The sequence below is a fragment of the Erpetoichthys calabaricus genome, chromosome 12 (assembly GCF_900747795.2).
Source record: "Erpetoichthys calabaricus chromosome 12, fErpCal1.3, whole genome shotgun sequence".
Taxonomy (NCBI): domain Eukaryota; kingdom Metazoa; phylum Chordata; class Cladistia; order Polypteriformes; family Polypteridae; genus Erpetoichthys; species Erpetoichthys calabaricus.
In genome coordinates, this window is record NC_041405.2 from 87,409,256 (window position 1) to 87,424,434 (window position 15,179).

General features: G+C 37.0%; 1 protein-coding gene across 5 annotated transcripts in view; it reads right to left on the bottom strand.

The window, feature by feature from the left end:
• Positions 1-15,179, bottom strand: part of mcf2a (MCF.2 cell line derived transforming sequence a) — a 165,348-nt gene that overhangs the window by 13,674 nt on the left and 136,495 nt on the right. For all 5 annotated transcript variants that reach the window (XM_051935224.1, XM_051935223.1, XM_028815810.2 and 2 more), the window contains 8 exons: positions 12,795-12,887; positions 8,965-9,057; positions 8,501-8,626; positions 6,403-6,624; positions 4,837-4,929; positions 4,663-4,741; positions 3,547-3,610; positions 1,136-1,260 (listed from right to left, as the gene is read on the bottom strand). In XM_051935224.1, coding sequence (XP_051791184.1) covers positions 1,136-1,260; positions 3,547-3,610; positions 4,663-4,741; positions 4,837-4,929; positions 6,403-6,624; positions 8,501-8,626; positions 8,965-9,057; positions 12,795-12,887 — 895 coding nt within the window. The remainder of the gene's footprint in view (positions 1-1,135; positions 1,261-3,546; positions 3,611-4,662; positions 4,742-4,836; positions 4,930-6,402; positions 6,625-8,500; positions 8,627-8,964; positions 9,058-12,794; positions 12,888-15,179) is intronic.

Below are 15,179 nucleotides of genomic sequence, written 5' to 3' on the forward strand. Positions count from 1 at the left end.
CAGTATAAAAATACAAAAAAAAAACTAGGCTGAACAATGAAAATACAGAGATCCACACAAAATATGTGCATTGGCCTGAATAATTTATATTTTAGATGGATTAGTAGCTCTGCAAGTCAAAAAGTTTAGGCTGTTAAAAATCAGTTTGAAAGCATTTGAATAATTCATGTTTTTACTTAAGTCATTCAGAAACAGCAGTGTTGCTAAGAAAATTGTAACCACCTATATAGCACAATTTGTTCTAAATATAAATAAAACATTTCAGTGTTTACACTGGTGTTAGTTGTGAATTATAGGCTGTGTATGTAGTAGGATGTTGTTTGCTGCCACATATGATACATTTTTTTTCAACCTTAGATGACCAATATCGAAGGGGAAAAAAGTAATCACAACAGTTTACCGTTAGATTCTGTTAAATCAGGATATTACTTTTATCTATTTACTTCCTATTAGGTGCATTGTACTACTAAAAACTGGCAGTGTATGTTCTACCTGAGCATTTTACAGTCTCCCTACTGCCCTGCAATTAGAAGAAACATTGCTACAGCTGCAGTCTCTACCAGACTCCTTTAACAGTTAAATTACAAACAACATAAACACAAAATCTCAAACACCACTAATAACGGTGTGTTCTATTAGTATTTTACCCAACCATTCATTGCAGTATTACCACACTGTTAGTGTTATCTAACAATATATTCTGGTGAAATGAAGCTAGGGAAGTGGGCATACCATGCTAACCGTGATTGGTTGATTAAAAGTAGGCAGTGACAAAGACTGCAAACCAAATGTGTACAGGCCATGGTTGTTTCCAAGAAAACAGTCTATGTGGAGCTCAGTTCATTCAGTCTTTGTGTGGGTTTCCTACGGAAATTGATTTTAATTTCTACAGATCAAATAAACACTATCATTTCAAGTGTCTATCCTAAATGATCCTGCTGTTAAAATTTGTATATATATTTTTTGTGTGTCCTGCTGTGTACTAATATCCCATTTCATACTGTTTCAGCTGATACCAGAGCAGTTTCCTTCTCTCTGTGACAATGACTAGGACTAAGCAAAATTAAATATGGATTTGTAGAAGATATATTTTTATACCATTACTTCAATACATAAACTAGTCCAATATACTTACTCCTGCGCTGAGGTTGATGTTCAGGAGAGAGATTTTCTACGTGACCTGGACTGCTTCCAAGCATAACTGGGCTTGTCCTTCCAGACTCATTCTCTTCAGAGCTAAATGATGCCCTCTGTCGCTTACTAGTAATTAAAAAAAAAAAAAGATACTTATCTACTAGTCTTATTCACATTTATCTTTCCAAGCCTAGTTTTCTGAATAAAGCAGCTTTGATGGGCTATAACACAAGGAATTCCAAGCATGGGACTAAAGTATAAAATGTTTTTTATATTGCAATGTCTATTTTTTATTTTATCACCTCTTCATTTAATTAAATGTACCTCAATTCTTAAAAAAATCCTAGCCACTATGTTGACTGGCAATAACAAAAGTTTAAGTTTGAGAGCTATAGAATATTGAGTCCTAAGTGCTGACATAAAATGTCTTTAGGTTATGCAAGTAATACTGGTTTCCAGCCAACTACAGTATTATGTTCATGATCCTACTATGCATAAATGAGAACTTCTGAGAAATGAGAAATCTTCTGTGTTATTTTAATCGTTATCAAACTATACAACTGCTAATAACCAAGAAACTTGGTGTGGCAGATGGCTCAGGGTCCTGCCCTGCTGGGACGCCTGGAGGGTCCGGGAGAGGAGCAATACCTTCCCCGGGCATGAGAGGGAAGCCGCCTTGGTCTTCGTGGAGGCCACAGGAACAGAGCTTGGGAGCTCAACCCGGTTGGTGCCCATGGTCACCGCCAGGGGTGCCCAGAAACTTGTGGAGCCCTGGAAGGCAGCACTTCCGCCACACCAGGAAGTGCTGCCGGAAGAAGATTCCAGGTACACCCAGAGTGCTTGCGGGTGCAAGAGCAGCGCTTCTGCCACACCAGGAAGTGCTGCTAGAAGTAGATCAGGAAGCACCTGGAGCACATCCGGGGAAGATATAAAAGAGGCCGCCTCACTCCATTCCAGGAGCTGAAGTCGGGTGGAAGTGGACAGAGCTTTCCTGGGAGGAGTTGGAGGCGATAGGAAGAAGAAGAAGGAAGTTGAAAGGACTGTGTGTTTGGGTGATTACTGCACTAGGGGTTGGGCTTGTAAATAGGGGTTGCAAATATAAAGTGTGTGTTTAAGACGTTCTGTGTCTGCCTGTGTGTGTCGGATCCAAGCTTTCCACACTTGGATATTTCATCTCTTTGTTGGGGGATAATATTCATTAAAATGTCCTGGCTCTCATCATCTGCTTGTTTCTTACATTGTGAGATTCCTTTGAGTCTCCTCAGTGATATCCAGTTTAAAGACTTATGTCTGCTTTTTCAAACACACCATTTGAATAAATATATTGTTCTACTGTAGCATTTTATTTATATAATTTTGTCTAAATATGGGTGACAAGCTGCTAAAAACAAATTAACTACAATATCTCAGAGTCAGAAATAGGTGAAGACCAAGTAGGAACAAAGATACAATAATTTCTACATTACTATAGTATATTGTAGTTTAATACAACAAATCTTTTGTTAAATTCATCAATAAGCTGCCTCATGAGAACCTGTGCCATGCCTTCAAAAAGGCATGATGAAAATTTAATTAGACAGCACTTTTTTTCAGAATAATGAATACCAAGGGCACTTTTTTCAGAATAATGAATACCAAGGGATAAGAAAATACATAAAATATATTCATGTCTCCCATCTCAATAAAGTTTACGTATTCAACTAACAAAAACAGATTTAGTAATATTCTCTTTGGTCTTTCAATTGGAATTACGTTTTCATTTTTGATGGATGATGCAAGTTAGCATACTACCAAAAATGAGTCCTAAATCCTTTATTTTGTTTCCTAGTTCAACTTTTCAGTTGAATGTTTTCACATTTGTTTTACTTTTTTCCTTCTTTTTCTTCAGTGATATACTTCATTTGTTGTTGATATACCTAACTTGTGAAATGTTTACTTACAACAAGAAACTTTTCAGCATAGTTTATGTGATTGCTTAGTAAGAGACTATCAACATATGTTTGATCAAGAACCAAAGGATTAGCATGAGTTGGCCAGTAGTAAAGATCTCTAATTATCTCAATGAACAGCTGAATAATGCACACTTTTAATAGTGGTGCAGCACAGTCTCAGACCAAGAACAAACCCACGGCCTAATTTGTCCACTAATTGACATTTAAAATCATTAATACTGACATTTGTCATTTTTCAGAAAGACCAGACCACTAGTATTGAAAACAAAATTCAAGTAGCACTACATTCAGAATTACAAATGCACAGCATTCATATAAATCATATGATAGAATATTGTACTGTATTAAATTACAGTTATATAAAAACTTATAAAAAATACTGCGTTTCTTTTAAATAAAATGCCCGTCCTTTGATTTGCATGGCAATTCCTTTTTTTTACTTGCTGTTTTTAGGTTTTACCTGTCATACAAAGGTGGTGATAGCTCAATTCCTTGTGAGGTTGGACTAAAGTTGTACGAGCCATCTGCAGATTCAAGAAGAATATTAGTACATTTTGACACATAGCACTGTAAATAAGCACATACACCAACATATTACCATAAAAACATATCTTATGCACAATCATGCTAGCATATGGGTATGATAAATACTCTCTGCAAATGTAAACACAGCAGATAAGCAGTGACTACACATATTTATACTATACTTAGATTAATCTAATAATGCGCACAAGACTCAGATAAAGTGTACTTTTGTAGTTACCCTAGGCCTCGGAATTAAAAAGCTCTTTGACCCATTCATGTCAAAGTGGATGTTCACACACACCTTACCAAATGCTGTTTCTTTTTTCTTAGATTGCTGGTGTGCTTTTGTTTTAAACAAATGACCTATAGTGTATTCAAAGACCCAGCTCTGACCACTCCAGTTGTGTTACCTTACAGCTTATAACAGAAACATTTAAAGTCAGCTTGACCTAAAACCCACTCATGGCACTAATAAAACTACTTATTTGATCCATAGTGTACTGCATAAATAAATACAATGGGCGGTTCTTGCTTATAGGTCTCCATTAAAAGTGAAAACCAGCATGGTAAAGAACTGTATCCTTTATGTGTATCTCTGTTCCTCCTTGCAAAACTGCATATGTCCACATACTTCTTAGGTTAAGTATTTTTAGTACAATATATTTCTTTGACTTCTTCCCCTTTGCTTATCTAGGCATCCTTGCCTTAAGTATGTGTTCTAAAAAATCCTTATCCCACTTTTCCCCTTGCAGTGCAGACCTTAGCTTATTAGATTCAAATAGCAAAGTGAAACAAATGTGTAGCTTCCAATTGTTTTTTTAAGGAATTCTCATGCATTCCTCTTCCTGAAAAATTTCTCAGGTGCTTCACTAACCATATTTCATAAAATACCCTTGTGACTTTCTCAAATTGAATCAAATTATCTCAGTGATTAAAAGGCTTGTTACAACCTTGACAAACCCTGTAAAATCTAAAAGGTTTTTTCTGACCTCTTCTGGTAACATAATGTCACTACATCAGAGCATATAATAAGCAATAAGCAGTCACAAACCTCTCAGAAGTTTCTGCTGGTTGGTCAGCACCTTACGAATTTCATTTAGCCAGGCAAGCTTCACATCCATAGAGGGAGCCTGGAAGCAAAAAGATTCAGAACTGAGCAGAGTTAGAACATTACAACACTGTGTAATATATGCTATGTTACAGAAGAGGTTTTTATTTTGCTTACCTGGACCACGTACACTTCTTCCCGACCGCTATACCATATTTCAAATTTCTTTGCATCACCTTTTACATTTTCAGTGATTCCTACTGCACTCATCTAAATCAAAAGTCAAACTGTAGTCAGAAGCAAATCACTATATCATGAAAACACAATTTGTGAAAGAATACCACATGAATGTTATTAAATTTGTTTCTTCTTGATTTTTTAGAGAACAGGCTATTAAAAAATAAATAGAAATTACTTTTTATGAAACGTTGTGGGAAAATCCCTTTGTTATTATTACTAAAAGCTCTTATTCACCTTGGAGAGGTAGATGATTAAAACAGTTGTAGGACTAAAGTGCATAGTGGCAAAATCACACTAGACAGAAAGTGAAGCTTGTGTTTTGCTCATCCAAGTGCACTGAGCTGTATGGCACATTTCTTTAATTTTTTATCCTAATTTTCTTTACTTCTGCAGTTGCAAAACAATATTTTCTTGTTGTGTCTGCTAGTTTGCTTGAAAGCCCTTATGTTTTCTTTTTCTATGAATGCTTCCATTTTAACTTTAAGATAGAAGCCTAAGCTGAGACTGGAGCACAGTGATCTAGTTTTGAGAATTTCTGGGGGACTGATTTGTCATTTTCAAGCTGTAGCATAGCAAGTAAAGGTGCAGGTAATTAAGCACCAAACTGCTAAAAGGTTTTTAAATATGTTTTTTGTGATTCACTTTTTTCAAGCCGTGATACCTAACTGTTTTCTCCTCTATGAATGTTTTCCCTTTAACAATTTCTACCGTCCCTTTCAGGACTGCGTATTTGTAGATAATAAGCAAAACATTTTAACATTTCAGTACCTTCCTTTTACAGGTTATACTTACATTGTGACATGTTTAATTTACATTTTAGATAAACTATAATTGACTAGATAAAATTCAAATTTCAGATATCTGCTATATGTGTTAACCTAGTGAAAATGAGAATGACAGACACGTTCAACTAAATTGATTATACAGATTGTGAATTAGAGATACATATTAGAATGTATCTCAAATAGCATATACAACTAGGAGAACTTTCCATTTTATTTCAATGTAGATTTTAATTCAGGACTTCTGTCACCACCAGTCTAGGAAAAGTCTGTCAGTTTTCGCTAGCAGATATTTGCAATTTGACATCTGACTAGTCCATTTACAAATGACTATATCCAAAATAAGAATTAGCATCCATCCATCCATTATCCAACCTGCTATATCCTAATACAGGGTCACAGGGGTCTGCTGGAGCCAATCCCAGCCAACACAGGGCGCAAGGCAGGAAACAAACCCCAGGCAGGGCACCAGCCCACCGCAGCAGAATTAGCATGAGATAATAAATATGAAGACAGCATGCCAAATGTGGGGGGATGTGGCTTAAACTTCCAATTCAAAAAATGGTATTTCTGCATATTTTACAAGACATTTGACCAGATATGAAACTAAATATTTCCTGAATATCTTCAATAGCATTTCCAACAAAACCCTTCAGCCTGCCACGTACTGTAAGCCAAATAAACTGCATCATTTACTATAAGGTAATAAGCCAGGTCTTACCTTAAGGTAGTGTTTGAAGCTGTATGAGGGTGTTTTGTCATACCCCTCTCCATGTTCATCTCTTTTCTTACAAAACAGTAGGGCACTTTCATATAAGAACAGATGTCGCTGCATGGGCTTAAATCGAGCTAGATCCTTCATTTTGGTGGGCCCTTTTTTGTGGCTGATCCACACACTGAAGGAGCCCTGCATAAGAAGTCGTCCCAGCTGATCTAGATCACCCTTTTAAAATAGAAAACATGTACAATATACTACTTGGTAAGTCAGTAAGGTATAACAAATAAGGTTTAGTATTACCCATTCATTTAGCAAATTAGTTTACAGAAGTGTGCATGAAACATGCCTTATTTATGTACACTGAAGTGTAAAATATGACTTTATCAAAAGGCACAATGATTTCTATCAGATAACTGATTACATGTAGATTATTTGTCACATCTCAGAAATACGAATCTTAAGGGACTCATGGGTCTGATGTAAAAGAAAACTTATTGATCATACTATAGATATCTACAAGTAAATATTGATGGAAATACTGATTATACAGAGTGTGAATCAGAGATACATAGACGCTTCCTAATACAAATATCATCACATAAAGTACTAAAACTGGTTAGGCGGATATGACACATAGCCTTCTGGTTGCTGGTCATTTTGTATATTACAGTATACCCAATATTTACATTTTTGTATTTTGTATGTAACTGTGAAAATGATTTTTTTTGCATCTTCTCAATATTGGTTTTAAAAAAAATACAGATAACCAGGAGAAATCTGCCTGAAGAGGACAGAGCAGATACATAACATAACAAATGAGTTATGACAAACAGTCTTGTTTTTATTTATTTTTTGCATATATGGGAAAAATTAATTCTCTTACTTTCCAATCTTGGTAGCACAGTGGGTAAGGTGAGAATCAGCCCTGTAAAGGATGGATGTCTATCACCAGACACAATCATAACTGGTGAATCTGGAGTATTCAACCAACCTAACATGCAAGTTTTTAGGATATCTTAGGAAAATCCACACAGATAAGAGTAGAACATGCAAATTGCAAAAACAAAGTACCCAGGAAATAATCTGAACCCAGGATTCAGGAGCTTAGATGCCACATTGCCAATCACTGCACCACCATGTAATCTTTAATTGACCATTTTAGTTATGTAACCATTTGTACTTTCTATGGAATACAGTCAGCCCTCTGTATCCGTGGGTCCCACATCTGTTTTTTCAAACTGCTGATATTTGAAAAAAACAAAATCCAGAATGTTCCAAAAAGCAAAATTTGAATTTGCTGTGCGCAAAGTACTAGGCTGAATTCACGTTAATTAAGTGATCTGTAGGAATACCCTGCTGTTGCCTACCACCATAGGAGTTGAATAAAATGTCTCAGAAGTAAATTTACACCTCTTATATTTCATCCAATTGCTAAGCTACCACACCGCTCTTCAGTTAGCTAGCTCCGCTCACATGAACTACCCTTGCACTACTCTGTATATTGACCAACCCCATTCGCCATCCATCTCCACCTATATAAAAGAAAAGCTCTTCCTTGCTTACCTATCCTACATAGGCTTCTGAGTACTACCAATCCCAAAGGTGGGAAATTTTTTCCATCTTTACACTTGTAGCTCTTAGACAAAACGCAAAGTTCTCGGTGTCACAAAGTGTACATTCTTTGTTTCTGTGAAAAATTACTTCTAAAAAGTAATAAAGTGGTCAAAGCAATCCCTCAAAGGCTAAGAGTCAGCATAAATTGGTATCTCTTGATGAGAAAATAAAAATATTAGATATTCTGAAAAGTGGCATGTTGCTTGCTGAAGTCATTATTCCTGGATATGGAGGTCTGACTGTATTAACTAACAGGCTTGCTGCATTAAAGGACCACACTATGCTTCTTTTGAAAAACCACACATTTGGGCAAGATTATATTTTTGAGACTATAAACTCTATACTGCTTCCATCCAGACAGGCACTAGAAATCAGTTCTACTGAAAAGCATGTGAAATTTTAAAGGACTGAATTATTTTTCTAGTGGTTATCTTTTTGTTATTGTGATGTCAAAAAGTTACTTGAAGCATATAGCACAAATACTTACATCATAACCAGTAATGGAGATCTGGTGCATAGAGTCGTTTACTGATTTAAGTAGTTGTAGCATGGCTTCAAGCGCCTCTTCTAGCTCTTTGGACCCTTCACTGCTTACGCTATACTTTAGTAGCTCCTAAAAGATCAGGAAGGAAATTAAGAAGCAGGAGTTAGCAAGACCATATGCAATGAAATGAGGTTAATACGAATCATTAAATCATTGGGTGATAAAATTTGCTTTAAATGTTTATGTTGACATAACTGACGGGTCTCTCCCCTTTTTCTCACAAATCTTTCCTGCGTTAACCAAGGTTACTACTGAAGAGGAGATCACTTCAATTCTTCCTCGATAGCCTACAGGTTTAACTAATTTGTTTGCATGACATGATAGTTACTAGCTGCACAATCAAAGAACCCTTCCAAATAATGCTCATGACAGGGTTATTGGTATGTTTTATAGATTTTCTTACTCACTTTTAGTAAAAGTTGGTATTTAGTGAGTCTCTGAATGGGTTTGAGTAAATAGGAATCCAATCCAAGCTTGTGATCAAGTTTCTTCTGGCACTCCTTCAATGGAGAAAGACATATTACAGATTTGTGAGGAAATTTGTAACATCTATATTTTTTACCTGTTACTACTTGTCTACAATGTATTAAGGATTACAAACCTTTATCCACTCAACTATCCCTAAAATAAAATATAATATTACACTTTAGCTGGTTTAAAGGTACAGTATGTTATCCTATTGGCAGTGTGGAATGTATCTACAGAATATTAAATACATGGATACATACATACCCCTCAATCCTGGTCTGGATTAAGTGGGTTAGAAAATGACATGACATGAAATTCATGAGGGAGGAAATAGAAATTCTCAAAATTGGTCAATACATGTTTAAAGTCTTGTTAAACAGTCTGCCAAGTGGCACAATGCTAAGTTCATCGAGATGCATATTTCTGACATTTATTCTACAATCATGATTTTTTTCTACAAGCAGATCAGGTCATATCAAACATCAAAACAATGATGATCACATTTTTTAACATTAGCAGGTTTGTTAATTAAGAGTTTCTAAGAGAACAGACTGTTAATTACCAACATTACACTAAACTACTAAGGCATTTGTGGGAAAGCATCAAGAAGCAAGCAAAACTTATTTTTGCACCATGATAACACACCTGTACGCACACCTTTGTCCGAATCCAATGCAGTTGTTCCTTTGCATGTACTGAATTCACCAGATCTCACCATGACGTTTTTTGTTCCCCAAATTAAAACTGAGGCTGAAGGTCAGACAATTTGCTAAAAAACCCAGCACATACAAATCGCTGGAGGCAATTGACACAGTAACAAAGATGAGCACAGGAAATGTTTTCAGGAACGGAAGTAGCACTGGGTCAAAAGTATTGAATCTCAAGAGGTGTACATTGACGGTCACTGAAGTGAAATTGCTGTAAGTTGTATAATATATTTTTAATTCTGTGAATTTTTGGGTCCCTCCTATTACAGTAAAACCTCAACTATTCATCACTTTGTCATCACACTACATAACCTTCTGTCTTCATTAACTGTCAGGGCCAAAAAACTAAAAAAAAAACAAAACTTTCCGCACGCCAGCACCTACCTATTACTGTACTACTACAGCCGTGCAATCCCGCTACGAGCTATGCACAATAGAACAACTCTCTCCTTGGTGTTCTTCTCCAGCACCACTTTTCATGCCACATTTTGAAATCACAGTGTCAGTTACATACCTTCAGTTTTAATAACGTTTCTTAGCTTTTCTCTTTTGTTATAATTAATCTACTATGCACTGTTATGGCTGATAAACGTACACGTGTGGTGTTACAGCAAAAGTGCTTCAAGTATTGCTTCAGTTTATGGAGTAGGAAGAACAACAGTGAATAATATAAAGCATGATGCCGACAACATTGAAAAACAAATCGAAAATGGAAACCACTGACGGTAATGTTATTCTGTATTAATGTTCTTCTGTATTGTAATTTTCTTTTTAAATTCTGTTATATTATGTTTTGTTAATATATTGTGACATGCATATAGCTTGTGATGTGCTGTGGAGGAGCAGAAAGAATGGAATGCTGTAAGTGATGGGACTAGGTAAATGGCTTTTGTTCTGTAAGGGGCGGACACGCCTGTGACGATGCGGGTCTTTGCTCCATGTTCCCACTTCCCTTTTGGGAACCCTCGAACCCAACACCATCGGTAATGTAACCGGATGAGCTGGACAATGAGGACGCCAAACGAAGCAAGGGGAAGGTGCAAAGTGCAAATGGTGCTTTTTATTAAAAAACCAAAACCAGTCAAAACCAAACAGTGTTCAAATAATGTAAATAGTGCAGTGCATCAAAAATCCACAAATAAATAAATAATCCATAAAAACAGGGTGCAATGTAGAGGTCAAAATAATCCAATAAATATTCCATTTAAAAATGAGGTTAAAAATCAGTAATGACTGGAAGCAGCCCTTTAAAAAACCTGGTTCCTTCTTTAGCTGCCGGCTCCCATGTTTCTCCCATCTGGGTCCTGCACCAGGGGAGTCTCCCTACCTGCAGCTGATCTTCTCCTACTGGTCTGGTAGCCTTCCGACCCCTGGCTTCGTATGGCTCCGCCAGACCAAGTCTCGGGTTCCCCAGCGACCAGGGTGCTCACGCTAGGGCTTCCACCTCCCAAGCCTCTGACTCCCACTGCCTTCCGCGGCAAGCCGTCCTCAATCGTGTTCACTCCTGCTCCTCTGTAAAACTCAGCAGGTGTGACCCAATCCATCCAGCCCCCAAGTGCCAACCAAACACTCTGCTAGGACTCACTTCCCAGCTGCCTATCGCCATCACAGCGAGCCTGCTCTCACTTGCTCGCTCCTGCACCAGCTCCTTCTCCAGCCTTCTCCCTTTTATTCTTTTTAACCTCTGTCCTTTTCTTTTTTCATCTCTCTTTTTCAATCTGTTTTTTCCCTCCGCACTCACGCTCCTATTATTTATAATGGGGACGTGGCACAAGTGCGGCGGTTAGAAGCTCCCGGCATCAATAACGAACATGGATGATCCCACACCTGTGCACTTCAGTGTGGAAACGCCCAGGGAACCATTCTTGCCACACTGCCACACCCCTTCTAAGCTACGAGTGCGGCAATTATTAATTTATAAACTGGCCATTCCTACTGAGCCGCGGACCTGTCATATCACAATGCCTCTTAGGAAATGAGTTATAGGAAAAGCTGGGAGAAGAAGGAAGGTGTGGCGGAAAGAAGTTTTGAGTAGGGAGTCAGGAGACTCTAAGCAGGAGTGGTACAGAGTGAAAAGAATGTAAGAGGCAGGAGATAAACTGATTGGTAGGGAAAGCTTTCTTTTATTGTTTTGGAAGTGTGCTCCGTATCCCAGATAACAGAGTATAAGATAGGGCACCGTTTGTTATGGAACGAAGACTCCAAGTAAAACTTAAAAAAGTTCAGTACCTCTGAGTTGTATTTGCTTGTTACAATGATCATTACAATATTATATGAATTAATTAATTTTGTTAAATTTTGTGAATGTGGTTTTGTTGTGTAAATAAATACGACTATTTGCTAAACTAATCTACTGTATATCATTTTAAAAATAACTGTTTTGTTATCTGCCTTTTCTCTTACCCGTCATGGCCTTGGTCCCAACCCCTGATGGATAATCGAGGTTTTACTGTACATATATACACACAAATTAAATTCCATGAATATTTACCATGAATGGTTCACAAAAAGAAGCACTAATGATGCACTAGAGATTGTCAAAATTTTAAAGAACAAATTCAGTATTTTTCAAATTAAAATTATTTCTTCGTAATCTTGGTATGTAATAATTTTCCACATAAAATGAAGCATTTTTTCTAAATTTTAAAAAATACTTTATCTATTCTAGCATTTTTAAACTTTGTAAGAATATACACCAAAAGCTGAAAGAAGGCATCTGAGAAATTGTCAAGTCTAGTTAAAAATGGAAATTAACTTAAGAACTTAAGTAGCTGAGAAATGAAATGAAGCTGCTACAGCAACACAGAAAACTAAGCTAGAGACTTCTAACATTAGAATTTATGGCAAACAAAATGGAATAAACGTATTTTTATACTGATCCCTTTTTTGGCTTAAGTACCATAACCTAAAACTCAGTAGCTGCTGTGTGAAACACAATGCACTCAATTTTACACACACAAGGACTATGCCATTTCAAAAATCAACCAGTCTGACAGCTTCAGTGAAACAGATACAGTATGTAACTCTTGTTGATAAGAAAGGGTAGGTTAGGATGAATTTACCTGGAAAAACAAGCTCTCGGAACATTGTCTCCAGAGCAGTTCAGACCGTGGCTTGTTCTGACAATACTGTTCATACATCTGGAAGTTGGACTTCTGCAACACAAAAATTGCCAGGAAGCAATATTAACAAAGCAAAACACCATGTATGACGAACAGTGTTTACTAATTTTTCTAAGAGTACCGGTACTTTTTTTCTTGTTTTCCTGCAAGAAATTGATAAACACCATTCTCTGTCAGTTGAGGCTGATGCTACTACAGTAGGTAACTTTTTCAGTTTTCACTACAACAGCTACGAGTATTGCACCTTTCAGTTTTAATGCAGACTGCTAGCCTCACTGTCTATTTTAAGTTAATAGTACTGTCATGGGTCACTGTTTGGGATACGTAACCAACAGCACATTGTCCCCATGAGCCACTAGTAGTTCGTAACTGAGAATGGGCCAACAGCAATTGAGAGACAAGGTTAAAATTTTCCTTTAGTCCAAAGTGCATATGTATTTAAAGCAAAAATGTCCAAAGTGCAGTTAATAGATTTTCATAAAACCAGTTAATTAAAATGAGGGTAATAAAAAGTTAACACCAAATGTACAAAATCCATTTGTTCGAATTTATTAAAAGAAAAAAAGTCCAATTTGACTCCAGTCACCAAAGAAGTATACCTTGCACTCAGAACATGAGTGGTGATTGCCTCACTTTAATTCACCATGTTCCCTATGAAAAAACACAAGTGGTGCCTTGTTTCGCACTGCTTACTCCCTTCTAAGTGCGGTGTCTTCCATAGCCAGCCACAGTTTATCTCCCAGTGACTTCACTCATCTGTGCGGCTCTGACTTAGCAACCATCATGCCCATCATCCCAACTCTGCTGTACCTACTTGCCCTTTCACTGCAATCTCCAGGCAGACAGCAGGGAATCCACCCTGCCACCTCTAAATCAGTACCTGCAGAGCACTTCCGGTGTCTTCCCTGCCTCCACAATCACTACACAGGTTTGACGCTTTCATCTTTCCAAAGAAAACCACCTACTGCCTCTTCAACTGCTTTTGCTACAAACAACTAAACTGAGCTCCAAAAATTGATCTCCTCATCTAGGTGATGCAGGCATTGACTCATTTAACTCCCGGTGCAGCTAATGAGGAGCAGCCACAGTGATCTCAATTGCTCATGCCTCTTTACAAGCCGATCCCACTGTCAGTTGCACAGCATCTAATCAGAATTTTTTGTAATGACTGTAATTATGAACTATCTTCTACAATACTCCTTCATTCTGTGTGCTTTGTTGGTGGTTCCCCAAGAGGAAGGGCAACACTGACATTACCACTCTTGAGACCACCCTCTGGCTATTTCAGTCCATAGTAAAGGAGTTCAGGCAGTGTTTCACTGAAGTGTATTTGGAATGATTTTGTGAGTATCGCCTACTTTGTTTTTTTGTTAGTTCTTTGATTTTTGTGCTATTGTTTTTGGATTTCATAACTAGATTGTGTATTGGGACTTATTTGCCTTAGGATTGCCTCATGTTTGGTCTTCTGAACACCTTTCATTATTCTTTCTTTTCAACAAATATTTTTATTTATAAAGGATTATCTCCTGCCTTTTGGTCACAAGCTGGGGTTTTTCAAGGATTTTCCCTGTTGTGAGGCATTCTGCAAATGGTTAGGTTTATTTTTAAATTTAAAACCACTTTTCCTATTTTTGGGCCTAGTCAGGCCAAAGACTACTGCTGTAGTTGGGAGTAAGCTGGTCTCAGGGAGCCTCTGCTGGGTAGGCTAGTGAAAGTCCTTGCATGCTTTTATGGTCTTTCTTTGTATTATTCATCCCCATTTCGTCCAATGTAAGACTCCATTTTATTTTATTTATTTATTTATTTGATTTTATTATAATCAAATAACATTCCATGCAGATAAATCAAGTTTTACAAAAATAGGTTCGAAACAAATCCCCCCCTCCCCCAACCCTGAGAAAGAGAGCTAGGCCAGCAGAGTAAAACTTTAAGCTAGTAAAAAAAAAGTAAAAAGACAAATTAATAAATGAATAAAGATAAATGAGGATTCTTCCAGTTGAGCAAGATAAGTCTACATGCCAACAGTGTAGTAAAGGCAATTAGAGTTTGTTTGTCCTTTTCCACTTTAAGCCCATCTGGAAGTACACCAAACATATCTGTTAATGGGTTAGGAGGAGTTGTGACTCCAAGGCTGTCTGAAAGGCATTTAAAGATTTTGATCAAGAATTATGTTAATTTGTTGCATATAATATATAGTATCGATGTGCTTTCTAACGTTAACCCTTTTGTTATTGTTGACTGAAATGAAAGTGTGCCATTCTTTATCTACACTACCTTTCTGATATCTATCAATTTCTCTGCTCTCAAGGGTCAATAATTTCTATG